The sequence below is a fragment of the Poromitra crassiceps genome (assembly GCF_964638095.1).
Source record: "Poromitra crassiceps genome assembly, chromosome: 14".
In the NCBI taxonomy this organism is placed as follows: Eukaryota; Metazoa; Chordata; class Actinopteri; order Beryciformes; family Melamphaidae; genus Poromitra; species Poromitra crassiceps.
Window position 1 is genome coordinate 37,330,847 of NC_139633.1, and position 20,243 is coordinate 37,351,089.

Genomic DNA, 20,243 nt, shown 5'->3' on the forward strand with positions numbered 1-20,243 from the left:
TGGCCAAAACACGCCGAAATAAAATCAGAAATTAATTCCACTCTGCAAAGGATATCAAATTTCAAATGACTGGCTATAGCATTGTTGTCAGAGAAGATAGTATTAAAATCTGCCTGCAATACCTCGTTATTTGGCGCTATATAAATAGAAAATTGATTGATTGTTGGTTGATTGATTCACTTTGATGTCTCCGAAATGCCTATAGATCTTATTCGATTGACGTCACTCACGTACTGGCACGCCCACCGCCGCCATATTGTTGACATAACGCAGCAGCTCTCAAAGTGACAGCCTATGTAAGAGCAGCGTTTATAGGAAGTTAGCCGCTGTTAGCGTTACCTGTATCGTTCCAATTGTGTTCGGATGGTGACCTGCGTTAAGCATGGCTGTAGTAATGACAGCAATAAAGTCCCCGTGGTTTGTTTCTATCTCTACCGTCCACAGACGTGAAGGGAGCGACACTGAGGATACGTTAGCAGCACAGGAGAGGTGTGGATAGTTAGTTGAGACAGGTGAAACTTTCTAACAGCTCCTCACAGCAAAGTCTGTTCACCTCGTTCTTTTGTTTATTTATTACAGGCATTAACGGCTGCCGTCGGCAGCATACAAATAACAACTGTGGGGTTTTTATTGGTGTCATTAGCATCACTATTTTGTAATGGAACAGAAACAACAATAAGGCTGTTACTAGTTGTCAGCTGCAGCGCTGTGTGCGCGCAGGACGGTATGTCAACAATATGGTGCTGTCCAGGGTTAGAGAATAAGGTCTATACATGTACATCGTGATCATTTAATGACTTTACAATGCTTACAGTAGCCTAATATATTACATGTTATTTTAAAACATAGGCTACATCATTTAAGAAAGTAAACTGTCTGCATATTTCTAAATATAGGCCTATTCCAATATGTTCTGCATGTAAAAATACAACAACATTTTTTCCCGGTTTCCCGTCATTGATTTTCCAGAAAACAGGAAATGGGTTGGATGCCATTTCCCGGGAATCCCGTTTCCCGGGATTAAACCCTAGTGTGTGTGTGTGTGTGTGTGTGTGTGTGTGTGTGTGTGTGTGTGTGTGTGTGTGTGTGTGTGTGTGTGTGTGTGTGTGTGAAGCACTTTGAGCTGTATTTGATCTGATGAAAGCTGCTGGATGGGGGATCAGGCTGTTTGGAACAAACCGCTTCACAGCTTCTGGAGGAAACTGCTGTTGGTTTTAAACAGAGTTCAATGTGAAACCACGCCCTCTTTGACCTCTAACTGCTCCTTCATACTTTAACACTCCACTTAAACTTTCAACGAGTCAGCACTTTTAGGACTTTATCTTAACTCAGCTTTAAATTATCGTTTGTACTCTTTGAGAAATCACACAGGCTGGACTTTAGTAATAAATCTACACAAGACTGTGACAGTTCACACAACTTTAACACAACATACATATATTATACATCAAACTCTTGAGCTACTTCTGCTCTCACTCACAGAGTCTAAATATAAGTGATGTGATGGATAGTTTTTGAGATATTAAGGTTTGTTTGGCACAACTCATACTAGTTAACTGAGTTCACTAAGTGCTGTTTTTGTTGTTGTGATGTCATGCTGATTCGTCCTATATAAATAAAGTTATTTATTTATTATTATTAGTAGTAGTTGTAATATTATATTACTATTTGAGTTTTTTTTTTAAATAAGTGGGTCTTTAATTTCTTTATGAAGTTATAAACCTGAGAGAGAGACATAGACAAAACAGAGAGAGAGAGAGAGAGAGAGAGAGAGAGAGAGAGAGAGAGAGAGAGAGAGAGAGAGAGAGAGAGAGAGAGAGAGAGAGAGAGAGAGAGAGATGTAGATTGTGGTAAGAAGTGGTCTCAGCTCGTCTAAACACAGTTGTTTGTGCTCATCTGTACGATGGCAGTGTGTCAGGATTTTCCATGGACACACCTACTTTTCAGAGCAGCACGCCCACGGGTGCGTTTGGGAGCACAAAGCTGCTTGCTATCTTCCCGGCACCGGGCGCACGGCCTGCAGGTGTGCAGGTGGACGATAGGAAAGAGAGCCAGCACAGACGCAAACGCTACCGCAGATGCCTTCTGCACCGGTGTACGCTATAGGGCCCCAACGCTTTAACGAAACATGTCCTCCTAACTCTCATAATCCATTCATCAAATCCCACCAAAAGTAAGACATGTTGAGCATGTTGCTGGAACACACCCAAACTACCACTAGTGGGTGCTAAAAATGCAAAAAGTTCATATCTTATCTGTATTTCTCTATCTCTATATGTGTCTATATACCTACAGTAGTAATGTTTTGTCTCTCTGTCTTTTCAAATTGTGCCTGGACGCCTCAATTGCCGCGTGCAGCTATATTTTTTAACTTGAACTGTTCTCTCTTAGAAAGTCCCTCAGGAGGGTTAGGGTTATATACGCTTATAAGTCATAATGGCTATAGGCTCACAGCTGCTTTCACATTAAGTCTCTTAGAAAGTCCCTCAGGAGGGTTAGGGTTATATACGCTTATAAGTCATAATGGTTATAGGCTCACAGCTGCTTTCACATTAAGTCTCTTAGAAAGTCCCTCAAGAGGGAGCTATTGTCCACGGTCGTTCATACAACTAAAATTAGGCGGTCACACCAAGTCAGTTTCCTTGTAAGTGAAAACATACCTGGGTGAATAAAATAACTCTGATTCTGATTAAAGACCTGACATTGAAGCTAGTTTGTTAATGAATCAAACTAAATACACACTTACATTTCCTCACACCTGGTTTCAGCCTCTGCACTCCACCATGGTCCACACTGGAGGAATAAACAAAGGCTCCTGGATAATTGTAGTGCAGGTCCAGCTCCCTCAGATGGGAGGAGTTGGAGTTCAGAGCTGAGACCAGAGAATCACAGCCTTCCTCTGAGAGCAGACAGCGTGACAGCCTGCACACACACACACACACACACACACACACACACACACACACACACACACACACACACACACACACACACACACACACACACACACACACACACACACACACACAGTTTCATTATATGGAGGTATAGATCATTGACTGTAAAAAGAATGGACAGGATATCAGCTCTTTTCAGTGAGGCCAAATCATCTTAGATCGCCGCCCTGGCGGTCAGTCCCAGTATAGGTCACAAGTCCCGCCTCCGCCATGTTAGTGGGTGGGAAATGAGCCAAACTAAACAATCAACGTACACATCAGATATTATTTCCCAAAGGTGGTTTCTATCATTTTAGATCATTCTTATCATGCTAATCATGTTCAAGTGGTCATGTTTCTGATCAGTTTGTTTTTAAGTAGTTATTTGACGATATACAAAGGGATGATTGACAGCTGTGGCAGCCAGTCTCAATTCACAATTGTGAAAAAAAAATATTATTGTCCTTTAGAGCCATCGCGATCTGACCTTCTGTTTCCCAGAAAATGTCAACATTTCTCTGATTGGATAGTGGGAGGTGGACTATATGTCCGCCCTGCATGCAGGGCTACAGGAGAGAGACAGAGTAGAGTGGGGGGTTTGGAGTTACTGACCAAACACTCTATTTCAGTGATTGCTGTCAGAATATAGAGCCATTTAACATTTAGGCTATTTTAACACAAAAACATCGCTGAATGGACCTTTAAACAATGTTAATGTTGCCTTGTAATCTGCAAGTGGTTTTCTTAGCAGTTGGGTTTGGGTTTGGCCATGGTGACGTGTAGCAGCACCTGGTGGAGATCTGCACTCTACTGAGTGCACTTTTCTACTTTTGTTTTACTTGTGTTTATGCCTACAAAGCAAATGTTACTTTGTACTTGTGTCCAAGTTAAGGTGTCCATAAAATAGAATAGTACAAAACACCCTTAAATTGTGTGCTTATGTTTAACCTAAAATGTTTAACCTTATGGAGAAGATGTAAGGGTGTTTTGTGCAGTCCATTCTATTTTATGGACACCTTAACTCGGACCCTAATGGAAACCTTAAAGGATTGGTTTTCCGTGGGGAATATGAATATATATTAAATCTCACGCCCCTAAGGTTTTCGAATCCGTTGAAATTTTTGAAATTGGTGGTTTACTCACAGAGATATCAACCGAAATCCACTCTGTGTGTGTGTGGGGGGGGGGGGGGGGGGGTGGTGGGGGGGAGGTGCGGGTGCGGGGACTCGAAATACTACATTTCCCACAATGCACTGGGCTCGCGTGGCCTTCGTTTTCATGCCCACCCCTCAGGCATTTGGCTGATATCAAACTCCAGTAGGTGGCGGTAATGCACATATATGTTTGCCGCCATAAAACTCATAGAAGAAGAAGAAGAAGGCTTCGACAATAAAAGATACAAAGAAGAAGAAATAAATCGAAAATAAAATTGCCTCCAAATTGCACCAAATGTAAAGGGTAGTATATATGTCGGGAGATGTCTTCATAAAAAAAAATTCATGCATTTTAAGGCATTTTCGTAGGAGTTACGCGCATCTGATGTTGTAACTATTTTCTGTAAAAATGTGTAAAAACGGGTACATTGCTCAGCGTTGATTTCGTTACTTCAACCCACCTACTACTAGATGTAAAATTTGACGATCTTTCCAATGCCGCCAGTCCCGTGTCTATTAGTGCTTCCGTTCCCGAGATATGGTCTCTTTGCAAGGAACTATGGGAAGCTAACCTAGCTACAGTAGGCTAGTGGTGGAAAAAGATGGCTGCCTTTTTGTTTTTGTCAAGGCCTCTGAAGGGGCGTGGAGGACCTCTAGAGGCGGGACCATGGCCAACAACAGTTGTAGTTCATAGGTGCACGACTTCCGCAAGGCGGGGATTGTCGCTCTGACGCGTTTCGCGTCAGAGCGACATGGAAATAATGTGATAGATGCTTGATAGGCATGGCAGTGAATATCCAATTTCAAAAATTTCAACGGATTCGAAAACCTTAGGGGCGTGAGATTTAATATATATTCATATTCCCCACGGAAAACCCATCCTTTAACATAAGGAGCTTTGTGAAACTGGGCCCTGATCCTAAAATCGCCCCTGGTGTTCCTACATGTCTTCAGTCCTACTCCCCACGTGGGCTACCTCGCCAAAGGGCCTTTCTGTGTGGAGTTTGCATGTTCTCGCCGTGCTCCACTGGGGTTCTTCCATATATAAGCCTCACTAAAAAGATGCACAAGATCGTCGTCTGACTGGCAGCAGTTGGAAGAAGTTGGTCCCCGGGTGCTGCTCACCGTTCCTGGCCAGACCATGAAGGAATGAGGGACGAGCCAGGATCCTTCAAAATAATATGAAATATCCTTAAAAATGTCATGAAGTCACAATGACATGGCTCTGCAGAGAGCTTTTATTATGCCTCCGCCGGCGATAGCCAGGCCGGAGGCATTATGGATCCGGGTTGTCCGGCCGTACGTCCGTACGATGTTTGTTAACGCGATATCTGAGGAACGCCTGGACGGAATTTCATCAAATTTGCCTCAAACATCGACTTAGACTCAAGGATGATCTGATTAGATTTTGGTGGTCAAAGGTCAAAGGTCAAGGTCACTGTGACCTCTCGAACGCCATTTTCAAGCTTGTTAACGCGATATCTCAGGAATGCCTTGACGGAATTTGATCAAACTTGTCTCAAACATCGACTTGTACTCAAGGATGAACTGATTACATTTTGGTGGTCAAAGGTCAAAGGTCAAGGTCACTGTGACCTCTCAAACGCCATTTTCCAGCTTGTTAACGCCATATCTCATGAATACCTTGACGGAATTTCATCAAATTTGCCTCAAACATCTACTTAGACTCAAGGATCAACTGATTAGATTTTGGTGGTCAAAAGTCAAAGGTCAAGGTCAATGTGACCTCTCAAACGCCATTTTCAAGCTTGTTAACATGATATCTCAGGAATGCCTTGACGGAATTTAATCAAACTTGTCTCAAACATCGACTTTGACTCAAGGATGAACTGATTACATTTTGGTGGTCAAAGTTCAAGGTCACTGTGACCTCTCACACACCCAATTTCCAAGCTCTGTAACGCAACATCACAGGAGCGCCTTGACGGAATCTCTTCCAATTTGCCTCAAATGGCGATTTGGACTCCAAAATGAACTAATGGCGGAGGCATAAGTCCGCGTTGCGGTCGTTCTAGTTTTGACTCAGATACATGTGTGGAAGCAACAAAACTCATAGGTGGAAAACAGCAACAGTTGTATGTTTTGGAGGAACTGACAATGATCAAAAACATGCGGTCGTCACGCACGGCTAAAGTAGAAACCACTTAGCGGATGGAGAAGCTTTTCACTACAGTCTGCCACACTGTAGTGAGCAGTCATGCTCACAAGAACGGAGTGGACGCAGGATCTCAATATATTCAATATATATCACTGATGTGACATCAAAGTAAGTTTACGTTCAGAACTACTCTCATACATTAGTGTTTAGACCCAAAACATGACTGACAGTGTTATCTCATTTGTGTGTGTGTGTGTGTGTGTGTGTGTGTGTGTGTGTGTGTGTGTGTGTGTGTGTGTGTGTGTGTGTGTGTGTGTGTGTGGGAGAGAGAGAGAGGGAAAGAGGGAGTGTCACTCAACAATGTCTTGCAAATACATTTTTTTTGTGAATGCCATATTTGATGAGCTGTGGGAGCCGTGTCAAAACACATGAGGAAAGCTGTGAATGGATCTTACCTGAGAGTCTCCAGTCTGCAGTGTGGACTCTGCAGTCCAGCAGAGACCAGCCTCACCCCGGAATCGTGAAGCTCGTTGTTACTTAGGTCCAGCTCTTTCAGATTGCAAGACTGGGAGCTGAGAACTGAGGCCAGAGCTTCACAGCTTCTCTCTGACAGCTGACAGCCACTCAGTCTGCATGAGAATTAGTGATGGAGACAAACAACTTTAAAATGTTTTCCATTTAGCACTCATAAATGATAAACCACTTTTTGTGTTTTCAAGTATAGGTGGTGCTATGCCAAATAGCATTAAATTAGGCACTGCACTCTGTCAGGTTCCCAGCAGTGCAATCCCCAAGTTTGAAGTCAATTGGAAGAACGGTTCTTGAGATAAACTACTTTCTGTGTTGCCAGTAGGTGGCGCTATGCCAAATTGCAAAAGATTTCAGCACTGCACTCCATCAGGCCCCCCTAAGTGCACTCCCCAAGTTTGATACATTAGTAATACAATTTACAATTAAGTTTAATTCAATTAAAGTGCCGTATTCTCATGATGCACCATGGATTTCTAACCAAATGACTCAATGCAGCTCATTGGCTATTGCTGTCATTCAATTATCATTAACCATTTATTTAGTCATCTGTTGTTTGCCTAACATTATGTAATGATTAGTGGTCATGATTGTGAACGTTCATGTTACTGTGATTAGTGACATATCCCACAGTGTGCTGTGAAACGGTAACCTCACTGTGCAGTGAAAATCACTGAGCAGCACCCAACGTGGTAACACTTTATAATAACTATACACTATAAAGTATTAATAAACCATTATTAAATACATAATTCATCATGAATTCATCATTTATAAAGCATTATTCATACATCACTAAGCATTAGTAACACAGTTGTAAACATTTTATTCCTGATTAATAACCTAATCTCTAATGTGTTTAATGATTGTATTCTCATACTTTGTAAATGATAGATGCACCATTTATAAATACGTATTATATCAATTACAAACCATTTACTTAGGAGTTGTTAATGGTTCATAAGATCATTTAGAACGTGTAAGTAAATGATTAAACAACGTATGTACATTCATGTGTACATTTGTGCATATGATTTGGACATGGTTAGTGAGTGTTAATAGATGGTTTATCAACACTTATTGATACTCAAACTCATGATTAATTAAGGTAGTTACTAGTCATTAGTTAAGTATTTCATGTGAGCTCATCTAAAGTGAGGACTATCTATGCCTTATAAAGCATGTAATAAATGAGATAGGAGGTCTGGGCTGGCCTTGACCAATGGAGGCAGATGTCTGAATGCCCAAACGGCCAGGGGGGTGATTCTGAGAGATGTGTTTCACTCAGGGTTTTGTGTCTCTAAGAGGGTCAGAATTGCATGATGGGGAAAAATGCAAATTAAGCCTCCCAGAGCCTTTTAAACAGCCAATAGGAGGATTTTCTTGAATAACTTTGGAACCGACGCTCTGATCTTTCTGAAATTGTCATCGCTTATCCAGGAAGTGAGCATGGGCTTTACAACGAACCCATCCATGAGTCTCTACGACCTCGGGAAGTGGGTGAAATTGACATTTTTGTGTATTTTTATAGGTTTTTAAGTGTCAAAGGTGTAATAATTATTTATCCCTAAACAGTAGATAGGTGGGGTTTGTAATGGTAAATTATTGATCAAGTGTGTATTGATTGATTAATTATTAGCTATGGCAATTCTATGATGTATTTTGTGAACTGTTTTTCACCACATTGTAGAAGATTGCTGTACAGAGTTTTCCTGTGAGAACCTGTGTCCTGTTGTGACTAGACTGGATTTGTTATGTATTCTAGTGAACATCAGATTAGCTACATGGCTGAATGGAAACTTACTAGGCTGAATGGAACTGTTAGACAGTAGTGGAAAATCACTGCCCTCCACGCTGGGGGGCGGGCGTCGATAGTTTCAGTATATGATGTGAAGTAAACAATAATGCGGGGCTCTTGCATTGACAACGTGGTCAGGAAGAGACCTCTCTGAAGAGATGTTATTGTGGAATAAAAACCTCCTAGAACACTTGAAACGGATATTTCATTATTGATCAATCGGCAGGACATTGCAGGTGGATTTTTCCTCCACAACTTGGGGGCTCGTCCGGGATCTCACGACTGGGATGCGGACCTCTGGCATGTCGACTGGTGATAACCTCCTGTCAAAGTTGGACCTGAAAGCTCGATTAATGCTAAGAGAGCAGGAGTCGACATGCGGAGGAATGTAGCCCAGCGCTGTGATCTGCGGAACCTGGTGAGGCAAATACACACTGAATGCAATGTTGATTGATCGGTTTTATGTCAAATTGAGTAGCTGTGAAATTTAGAATAATGTTATACAGTTGGTTCTAAAAATAGACAATTGTAACTGCTGCTAAAAGCTACAGGTCTGGGGGATGTGTGTGCGTGTAAAACGGATGTAACCACTGCCTTAGTCAAAATAGGATTTGTCTAGAAGAGAGTGGTGCGGGGTCAAAGGGGATGCTCGCGTGAGATAATATTAGATAAAACTCACTATTGCCGTTATCGGATATACTCATCGCCTTGGATAACGGATCCAGAAGAGGGTGAGGCGTGCGTTAGCAGGAGGCGCACGCGTAAGGTAACTTACTAGAGCCGACTCATATTTGGGCAAGATTTAGAGAAGAATAAATCGGCCTGTTTGTCGACGGGCAAACAGTAAAGACGCAGACGCAGGTTGAAAGGTACACTTGGCGTCGACGTAAGTTGAAAGGTATACTTAGCGTCTAAAACTGCAGTATAAAGGGGTAAAGCAGCACATACCCAGACCTGAGCGTTGCGAAAGGAGGTATAAATTATATGTAAAAAAAGAAAAAAGAAAAGTTGTTTTCAAAAGGTCTTTTTCCTTTGAACAAAAAAAAAAGAAAAAAAAAAAAAAAGGGGAGAGTGTGGGTGAAACTGAGCAGTGAGGCTCATTGAGGAAGAAAAAAAATTAGAAAAATGAATGGGAAATGAATGGGAAATGACTGAGATATGAATGAGAAATTTCTGAATGAGAAAAATGAGAGGAAGAAAAATCACAAAGTTCACAAACTAAACTTTTTGTTGTGGGGCTAAACGTTCAAATTGAACTTTTTGTTTTGGGATACAAGCGTTAAACAGGGGCTAAACATTCAAATTCAACTTTTTATTTTGGGGCTTAAACGTTCATATGTGTGTAGATAAGCCGGCCGGCAGGGGACAAACAGGGTTGTTTATTTTGTTATGTGGATCCACAGTTATGTTTTATTTTAACCCATACCTGCCTACAAAAGAAGGACTCAAGTGTGGTTGTTATTTTGTTTTTATTGGTAATATCATAAGGTATTGGTTTTGATTTCGCACACACAAACAAAACCACAGCTGTTTAGAGAAAGCTCACGAGGAGCTATGGGTTTGTATAAATATGGGTTTGTGTAAATACACACCAGGGAAAGCACATTTGTCTCAAGCAGACCTACACGCCACATTTAGAGGGAAATATAGACTGTATAAAAGTTATGGTCTAGGTGGTTTTGAAGAACCACAGAAAAACAACAGCAACACATTTATGAAGGGGAAAAGAAAGTATGTCTGCCAGAAGCAATACATACGGCCATACATATCATTTATTATGTGAGGAGTTTAATCTTTCGCTAGTGTCTCTTAATGTGTCTTAAAAGGTCTCAACCTGGAAATTGACCCGTGCCTCACCACCACCATGTAGCAGACTGAGAGTCAGCGCCAGGCTCAACTACACTGAAGACCACCAGCAGTCCAGGCTCCAGGGGAGACGATCAACACTCCGGGCAGGCTTCAGCCAGGGAACCGGCAGCAGCATCCGTACCAGCAGCCACTACAGCCCTGAACACCGCAGCTAGCGGCCAGCAATGGGAGAGAGTAAAATCTCTCCCTCCCGTGTAAGTGTTTCACCACACCGGTGTAAACGGGCTACAGAAATGCAATATGAGTGGTTTGCTTGCTGTAAAAGAATATATGACTGCCGTGGAGTTTTCGATTCATAGGCTTGGCCCGGAGGTTGACGCCACCTGGACAGTAACAGCGGAGAGGACTCAACGAAGCGAATCAAGACGGAGCGGAGAGGGTGTGAGGCGCTGGTCAATCACAGGCGAGAGACTGACACGGCCGGAGACGCAAGCCAGTTGAGGGTGGAGGAGTTCACAGCAGAATTTTCTCCAAAGACACCAATTATGAGCAGATAAGTAATGACACACATGAACATTTGCATGTTACAGCTGTTTGACAAACCATTGTTTTAGTAAGAGAATCACACACTCAAGTGACATTATGTACATGCAATGCACACAGAGCAAAAGTACTTTTATGCATTAGTACAGTATTGTTTAATAGAAGTTATGTTTTTTTTTAGGAAAAGTGAGTGTTTAGCCTGGAAAAACCCTTATTGCCAAGCGAAAAGGTAAATGTTTGTGAACACACTGAGATTTCTCTTCCCCCCCCGCTTCTCAGCCTGAAGCCTTGAAACCTGCAGCACCCTCCAGATAACCACAGTGCATAGCGCACACACATTTTCCCAAGAGGACTGAGAGAGAGGCAGAGACAAGTTAAAGGGTGTCTCTCTCTAAAAATAAGTATATAGAAAAACTGCTAAATTAATTGACACATGCGTTATATAACGCATCTGTCAAAGGGGGTAAGCAGCTTTTGTTTTTGTGTCTGTTTTTTGTTTTGTTTTTAAGTTTTTGTTGTTGTGGTGTATGTGTTTTGTGTGCCTGTGTGACTGAGACAATCAGATGGACAAGCAGACTGAGATAAGCAGATTGGACAATCACCATGGGACGATCTCCAATGCCAGATGCTGAGATCCAGCCCCCCCCATATCCTTCACCAGTGCAATTAGCTTAGGCTTTCCACACACACACACACATGCGTGAGCTGGACCACAGACGGTTTCCCCATGACGAATCGGATGCAGAGAGTCGTACTTTGCGTGGTTTGTGTAAAAAACTGTGATCATGTGTATTAAAAAAGCGTTTTGGAGTCATGGGAGACAGGGGAGTGTGAACACAGTGTGAATGAGTGATGTTTGACGGTGAAAGGTGTGTGATCGTTGAAGGCAATGTTATTGTACACCAGTTAGACAGGAGAAAGGGGACTCCAGTGTGACTGGAGAGCGGAGAGGAGGACAAAGACTTGAGACATGACTTGGACTTGTAAAATAGACTAGATTGACCATTTGCATCAAAATTGGGTCGTGGGTTCAATTTCCCAGCCTCTGAGTGGGCTGCATGCCAAAGTGCACTTGGTGTGTAGCCTATGTCTGCCAGAGGTTTGGAAATCGTCAACAATTGTAGTAAGAAACCCGAAAAAAGAAGAAAAAAAAAACATTTGTAGCCTGTGAGAATGTTTTTGTATGAAATGTGAATAGCGGCTTGCTGATATGAGTGGATAGTGGAGGACGAAGTGGGAGGCGGGCCAAAACGATTTAGTGACTTCGACTACCAGGATCCAACACCAGTGAACAGGAGCCAATTACCAGAAATGTGTAAACTGTGTTTTTAAGAAGAAAAAAATATGCCAAAAAGTGTGGAACAATAAAAAAGGCCATTGACCTCTGACACACTTCGTTTATGCTATGAAATCTTGGGTAAATAATCATGCTTGATTTGATATTAGCATAACTAAGAGTTTGATTTGAGCAAATGATACATTGTAACATAAGTATGTATTAAGTATTAAGTAAGTAACCGAAATGAAGGACTTATTAATTGTGATTGTGAACACATAGGGAAATTTTAATCTATATAGATGTGTGAGATGATACATTTTTTTCTAACAAGTTAAGGATAATAGTTATGTTAGTTTTCTTTGACTGTGTTTGAACTTATAGTTTATTATCAATAATTTATTTTTAATATTGATAATAATGATTTATTCTTATCAAAAGTGTGGAATTGTAATGGTAAATTATTGATCAAGTGTGTATTGATTGATTAATTATTAGCTATGGCAATTCTATGATGTATTTTGTGAACTGTTTTTCACCACATTGTAGAAGATTGCTGTACAGAGTTTTCCTGTGAGAACCTGTGTCCTGTTGTGACTAGACTGGATTTGTTATGTATTCTAGTGAACATCAGATTAGCTACATGGCTGAATGGAAACTTACTAGGCTGAATGGAACTGTTAGACAGTAGTGGAAAATCACTGCCCTCCACGCTGGGGGGCGGGCATCGATAGTTTCAGTATATGATGTGAAGTAAACAATAATGCGGGGCTCTTGCATTGACAACGTGGTCAGGAAGAGACCTCTCTGAAGAGATGTTATTGTGGAATAAAAACCTCCTAGAACACTTGAAACGGATATTTCATTATTGATCAATCGGCAGGACATTGCAGGTGGATTTTTCCTCCACAGGTTACTCCCCTAAGGCTTTGCAGATGGGGCGGTTCACTTGGGATCAATTGACCTATCGCTAAGCCACGCCCCGAACGCAGACGAGCCAATCACAGCGCGTGCAGCTCTACAATACACTCGGACATTCTCAGCTTAGAGCTCCATAGAGAAGCACTAGAAAACGCGAGTTTCCTCTGGTTTTATACATTTATAAGTTGAAAAAATGGTCAAAACGATATGCATGGGGGTAAATGCAACATTACGAGGTATCCTGGGAGGCCAGGCAATTGATAATATTAAACTAGTAAATGTAGATCCACTCACATCCACAATGCTACTGTTTTGGAGTTAAATCTGCGATCGTGGTGAGTGACAGCGAGATGTGTGTGTGTGTGTGTGTGTGTGTGTGTGTGTGTGTGTGTGTGTGTGTGTGTGTGTGTGTGTGTGTGTGTGTGTGTGTGTGTGTGTGCGTGCGTGCGTGCGTGCGTGCGTGTGTGTGTGTGTGTGTGTGTGTGTGTGTGAGACAGGGTTTGTCCGTCCAGTTTAATAAAATACATTTAGTAGCGACGGTCCACTGATGATAAATCTTGGCCTTCAAAATAATATGAAATGTCCTTAAAAATGTCATGAGGTCACAATGACATGGCTCTGCAGAGAGCTTTTATTTTGACTGAGATACATGTGTGGAAGCAACAAGACTCATAGGTGGAAAACAGCGACAGTTGTATGTTTTGGAGGAACTGACAATGATCAAAAACATGCGGTCGTCACGCACGGCTAAGGTAGAAACCACTTAGCGGATGGAGAAGCTTTTTACTACAGTCTGCCACACTGTAGTGAGCAGTCATGCTCACAAGATCGGAGTGGACGCAGGATCTCAATATATTCAATATATATCACTGATGTGACATCAAAGTAAGTTTACGTTCAGAACTACTCTCATACATTAGTGTTTAGACCCGAAACATGACTGGCAGTGTTATCTCATGTGTGTGTATGTGTGTGTGTGTGTGTGTCAGAGAGAGAGAGAGAGAGAGAGTACTGTGTGTGTGTGTGTGTCTGTGTGTGTGTGTGTGCGTGTGTGTGCGTGTGCGTGTGCGTGTGCGCGTGTGCGTGTGCGTGTGGGAGAGAGAGAGGGAAAGAGGGAGAGAGTGTCACTCAACAATGTCTTGCAAATACGTTTTTTTGTGAATGCCATATTTGATGAGCTGTGGGAGGGCTGGACAGCACAAATTAAAGCAGGATTTTTTTAAATCAACTTCATACTTGCTGAAATGTTATTATCATACATGTGGGTCTCTTCTCCTTGTGTATTCCATACTTTCTGGCTTTACACAAAATATGGAGGAACCCCATCTACTAGTGATGCGCGGGTCACCCAGAACCCGCCGGGTCCCGCGGGCTGGGCCGCCCCGCAGGTGGGCTGGGTTGGCAAATTATGAAAATATCTTGGGTGCGGGCGGGGCAGGCTCAGAACGTGACAAAGCAACATTATTAAATAATTTAGAGCAGTGAAACACGCAGAGTAATTAACCTTAAAGACGTGAACTCTCTCTCACACACAATCAGACAGACTCCTGCTGCACTCTCTATAGCCTACATGGAGTAAAGAAATGCTTCAATGAGGTAGCCTATGTGCTCTCAAAACAAACATTTTGGAAGGATTATTCGCTGTAATTATTATTTGAAGTGTCCATATAATGCCACCGCAGATTTTCTGTTGTGGACTCGACTGTGATCTATTTGTCAACTTTACTGCAACGTGAGTAGGCTGTGAACAATTGAGAGCGAGGTAATTAAAAGAAATCAGACAGCGAGTCTAGCCGTATCTGCAAGCCGTGTGCGCACCTGCTGCACTACTACGTTTAGTAGCCTACTACTGCAACATGGCCAATTGAGAGCGCATGAGGTAATTCAAATAAATGGGGAAGAATAAGAACTGTTTCTGTAGCCTGCCTAGTGCCTACCTCTACCTGCTACCTCCATTTGAAACACTGCGGTCACGCCATCCGCACTTTGGGGAATCGCTATCTGAAGACCATGGATTAATTGAAGAAAGACTGACATGAAAGTGTGATAGATGCAATTCGGGTATAGCATAATAAATTCATGGTCTGTGCTAAGATTAAAAAGATCATACAGTCATGGGAACAATTGATACAAAATATGTTTAAAATAGTTAAAAGCAGTAAAAACTCATATTTTGTTAAAAGGCACTAAAAGAGTTAAAATGCTTGGGAACAATCGATAAAGTAGCCTATATTGAGAATAATTAAAAGCAGTAAAAACTCATATTATTTGGATATAGCAGAATAAAACAAAGCATTTGTTTTATATTGATTTCAGTTATCTTGTGGGCATTTTCATGTGTGTTTCATGTTTCACCGTTGTCTTTGTAGTTATGTTTAACCATTTGAGAACCGCATACATTTTCTGTTTTACTATGCTCAGGATTCGTAAGTTTCACAACAGTAGTAATTACTGGAGGGTACCAGCAGGCGGCGCCTAGGCGCTTGGAGCGATATTTTGGGATGCACTGCTTCCCCTCTTTAGACAAAATACACTTTGATCTGAGGAAAGCATCGTCATTGAATTCTTTCCACACATATCGCCCTTTTACAGGTATTTATCCCTCATGGTAACGTTTGATATTGTATGGTATGTTTTGTAAATGTATGTATGCCCTCGGGAAACTGTTTGTAGTGTGACACGTCCGTGCTTTGTGTTGGAATGCAGTTAATTACCTGACGACGAGCGAAGCTAATGTGGCTAAGCTAACGTTAGCCACGGGCAGCGTCTGGTTCATGTTTAGAACAGTGCAAAGCTAACTAGCATCTCATGTGGTCTTTCAACAGTAGTTCTTTGTGGCCATGTACACGTTAGTTACTAGTCTTGTGTTGATTGAGTGAGTTTATATGAATATTAAGTTACTGGTGTTGTATTGTATGAGTGAATTTATGTTAAGTTACTGGTTTACCTGTATACATTCCAATAGTAGGCTAATATTGTATTATGGTCTATTGATGTAGCTACAGTATTTTTGATATGTTATATTGTTGCCAGGAACTTAGTAATAATAGCCACTGTGACATTTGTACATGTATGGTTTTGTGACTTAAAGACAAAATACACTTTGATCTGAGGAAAGCATCGTCATTGAATTCTTTCCACACATATCGCCCTTTTACAGGGCGTTGCAAAAGCAGCAGCGCAACTCATCCAGAGCAGACCTAGGCTACAACTGTTGTCGCGCACGGCAGCATGTAAGTGTCTGTGTGTGTGTGTGTGTGTGTGTGTGTGTGTGTGTGAGAGAGGGGGGAGAGAGACAGAGTTATTAGCTACTTTGCACACCTTGGAAGCTCTGCTGTGCTCCTCCTGAGTCCGGAGACATATTACCGTAAATTCCGGACTATAAGGCGCACCGGTATATAAGCCGCGGGACCAAAATTGACTATTTTTTTCTTATATAAGCCGCACCGGTCTATAAGCCGCGGGTGTTTTGATGTTTAATTACCATATGAAAGGGTTCGTGCACAGAGAGGAATGTCGGGAAAGAGATGGCTGTTTGGGGAAGCTCCCATTTATTAACATTTCAACAAAACAAAACAAAAGTCAGGTCACTAATCCCCAGACAAAATCACACAACAATAGGCTATATGTGCAGCAAACCTGTAACCAGAGAAGTCAAGTCACTAATCCTCGTCTTCCTCTTCTTCCTGCGTACTGAAACCACCAAAGTCCTCATCTTCAGTGTCGGAAACGAACAGGTTCAGGGTGGCTTCGTCAACCACTCTCCTCTCTCCTTCATTGTCACTCAAAACCAACGAACTCCTCTTCGTCACTGTCGGCATCGAACAGCCTCTGAAGCCTCTGACGGCCCTCAGCGTCAGCTGTGGCGGCGTCATCCTCTTCATCCCGCAGCAGTCCAGCGTTTTGGAACCCGTTGGTGATTGTGGATGTTTTCACACTCCTATAATATTCCGTGATCTTCCTTTGTGTGAATTCGCCGAAGTTTGTGATTTTCTCCTGGTAGTCGGGAGGGAGTTGTTCAGTAGTTATCGCCCGGACGGACAGTCCCTTTCGTCTCATGAATCGGAAGCACCAAGATGGGCCACCTATGAAATGTTCAATTTTCATTTCGGTGGCGACTGTTTTGGCCTTCAGTCGGATCTGCACCGTGGAAACGCCTCGGCCGTCTGCTCTCTGGGTCAACACCCAATCTTCAAGGGAATCTTCAAGTTCGGGCCATCTGCTTTTATGACCTCTGAAGGACTTTTTGGTCTTCTTGCACTGAGACAGTTCCTCCTGCTGCACCGTCCAACGCCTCACCATTGACTCATCGATGCCCAGGTTACGCGCGGCTGCTCTGTTTCCCTCTTTTAATGCGAGATTGACTGCTTTCAACTTGAAAGCTGCGTCGTGTGAATTTCTGCATACCTTCCCCATGGTAAGTGAGAGTGTTGCTTCTACTGCTCGTCTTGTTGTGAATATTCCTTGATCTTCCTTTGTGTGAATTCGCCGAAGTTTGTGATTTTCTCCTGGTAGTCGGGGGAGGGAGTTGATGGCCGAGTGGCCGTTTGCTTACCGTAATTACCATATGTAAGTGGTCACGCACAGAGGGGATTGTCGGGAAAGAGATGGCTGTTTGAGGAAGCTCCCATTTACCGTATTACCGTAACATTTCAACAAAACAACATAACACAACACCACCGTTGTTTATTTTTACAGTGCACACAGTGTCCGCGGTGTGGTGAAAAGAGGGCAAGAGAGGAAATTAAAACAGAAGTGGATTTATAGTTAGAAAGAGTGCTAAAAAAGAGAGATTTTATTTGTATTTTTTTTTTTTTTCTGAAAAAATCCATAGATAAGCCGCACCGTTATATAAGCCGCAGGGGCCAAAAAACGGGAAAAAAGCCGCGGCTTATAGTCCGGAATTTACGGTACATTAAATTGGCCGTTGCGGGCTGCTGGGTTGGGCTGGGTTAGGAATTTTCAGATATTTTAACGGGCTGGGCGGGGCGGGCTGGCTCCAATGACGGGTTGGGTTGGGGCGGGCCTTAACTCATTGAGTGCCATGGACGAGCATGTTCGTCATTTCGTTTAGTAACGTAGAGTGCCAAGGACGAGTATGTTCGTCAATTGCGTTTTTTGACGGTGGGACGTGGATCAAAGCATCAGGCATCTCCTGTACAAATATGGGAGCTATGAAGGCGTGTAACCTATTTTACAGAACCCTTAGGTGGCGACAGTGCTCTCCAGAGTACAGAAAGGCGAGGAAAAAACAAAGAAGAAGTCGTTGGGGAAACGGAAATCGCATCGCATCCGTATGCATCGATATGCATGAAGCATAACATTACTGTAGCTGTGCCTGCAGCAGCCAATCTGCTGCCACAATTGAGCCCCTCCGTGTCCGTTGCGACAGCACATCCGCATGATCAGCCGTGGAGTTGTTATTATTCTCAACTGGAAGCATGGGAGCCGGTGACAAACACACGCGGAACGCTGTAAAAAAGCTGGATGTCGCGCACCCTTCACTGTGCACAGCAAACGCAGCAGAAAGCCACCAGAGACACTCCCATACGGAGGAGGAGTGTGCAGTGGGGGGGGGGGGGGGGGGGTGCACGCAGAGCAGCACACAACACTGACCCAGACAGACCCAGACAGCAGGACAGGATTGGCAAACGCAAGCCAGAATATCCGATGCCCACCAGCAGCAAATCAAGACCAGCAAGAAGCTGCAACCAGCAGCGCACGCAGGGGCCAGCGCTGCTGGTTGCAGCTAAAAAATATTATTCTGCCAAACAAAATTCCCTGGCCTTCACTGTTTTATTGAAGGAAATTATTTTTGAGGTGTGACTACATTAGAAAATATTAGCTTCAGAGTCAGTGATGTGCTTGAAATGTTTAATTTCACAAAAGGCTCATTATCTCAGCTTCTAGAAAAAAATTGCTGTTTTTGGTTAAATCAAGCTATCTTCTCCGGCTCATAACTAAAGAACGGAAAATGGGATCAATAAACTTTTTTTGCAGATGATAGAAGAGAGTCTCATCGTTCTTTGTGCATGTTCAGTGTTTACATAGTAATATCACACAATATTCTGTGGGCCTCGAGAAATCACTGAAAACGCTCTGAAACTCTGGCACTGGGAGCGTCCGTTCTCCAAAAGTGGCTGGCACTCAATGAGTTAAAAAACCCTGACCCGCGCATCACTACCATCTACTAATTCAATATTTGCTTCATTTGAACTTTGCGTGTTTGTGTAACATTACATATCGTCGCTGTCCGATGAAAACCACTCATCTCCAAAACAGCAACTTTTCAGGAAATGAAAAAACCCTCTGCTCTTAAAATACTGCACACCATGTCATCAAAGTTGGCACGTCTTCATTATAGACGTTACATTTGTAATATCTGTCGTTACAATATTAATATATTACCTGAATAAGCTCAAATGATGTTAGAGGATTATCAATCTGAGTTCGCAAAGCCTCCCGCCGTCTAGGGATGCACGATATACCGGTACCACAATGGTACCGCGCTACCCTGTCGTTAAAAACGGTACTATACCACGTTAATTTAGTACCGATACTTTTTAAAATGTCATGAGTTGCGTCAGTGTGCGACCGGCGCTGTTGGCGCCGCTCACCAAACCTCTGGGAGCCGCAACGAGCGGATGATGTAACCAAACTGCATTCAAAAACATGCACTTTTAACGAGCAAGAGAGCGGGATAATAGATGACTCACATCCAGAATTGACATTTTATTCACTTACTGTAACCTCTCCGTGGATTATATATATGCTGAATTGAAGAGTGCCGTCTGGTAATACATTTTACGTACCTCTGTATAATCATGAACGGCTATGTGATGTTTTTCATAGAGAGACAAATGCACACACGTGTAATGTTAGCAGCTGCTCCGCAGAGGCAGACAGCAGTGTGCTCTCTGTCACCAAGCCATCATGATTCCCTCCACTTCAGTCTGAATATCAGGCTAGGATGTTTTCACATCAGAGAACGGGGTTCATTTCCCTCGTTTGAGGGTTTGCCTGGCGGCGTCTGGAGATCTTTTAATCACGTCAATTAATTGCCCCTCCTCTTCAACATTCCTGATATTAGGCATAATGGTAGTGAGTGGAACATTACGTGGATAATAGGCTACCGCATTTTCTTTTGCCAACTTTCTGA

At 42.7% G+C, this 20,243-nt stretch overlaps 1 protein-coding gene across 2 annotated transcripts in view; it reads right to left on the bottom strand.

Moving 5' to 3' along the window:
* Positions 1-20,243, bottom strand: part of LOC310789558 (NLR family CARD domain-containing protein 3-like) — a 708,349-nt gene that overhangs the window by 13,601 nt on the left and 674,505 nt on the right. For both annotated transcript variants that reach the window (XM_083651196.1, XM_083651197.1), the window contains 2 exons: positions 6,665-6,838; positions 2,747-2,922 (listed from right to left, as the gene is read on the bottom strand). In XM_083651196.1, coding sequence (XP_083507322.1) covers positions 2,747-2,922; positions 6,665-6,838 — 350 coding nt within the window. The remainder of the gene's footprint in view (positions 1-2,746; positions 2,923-6,664; positions 6,839-20,243) is intronic.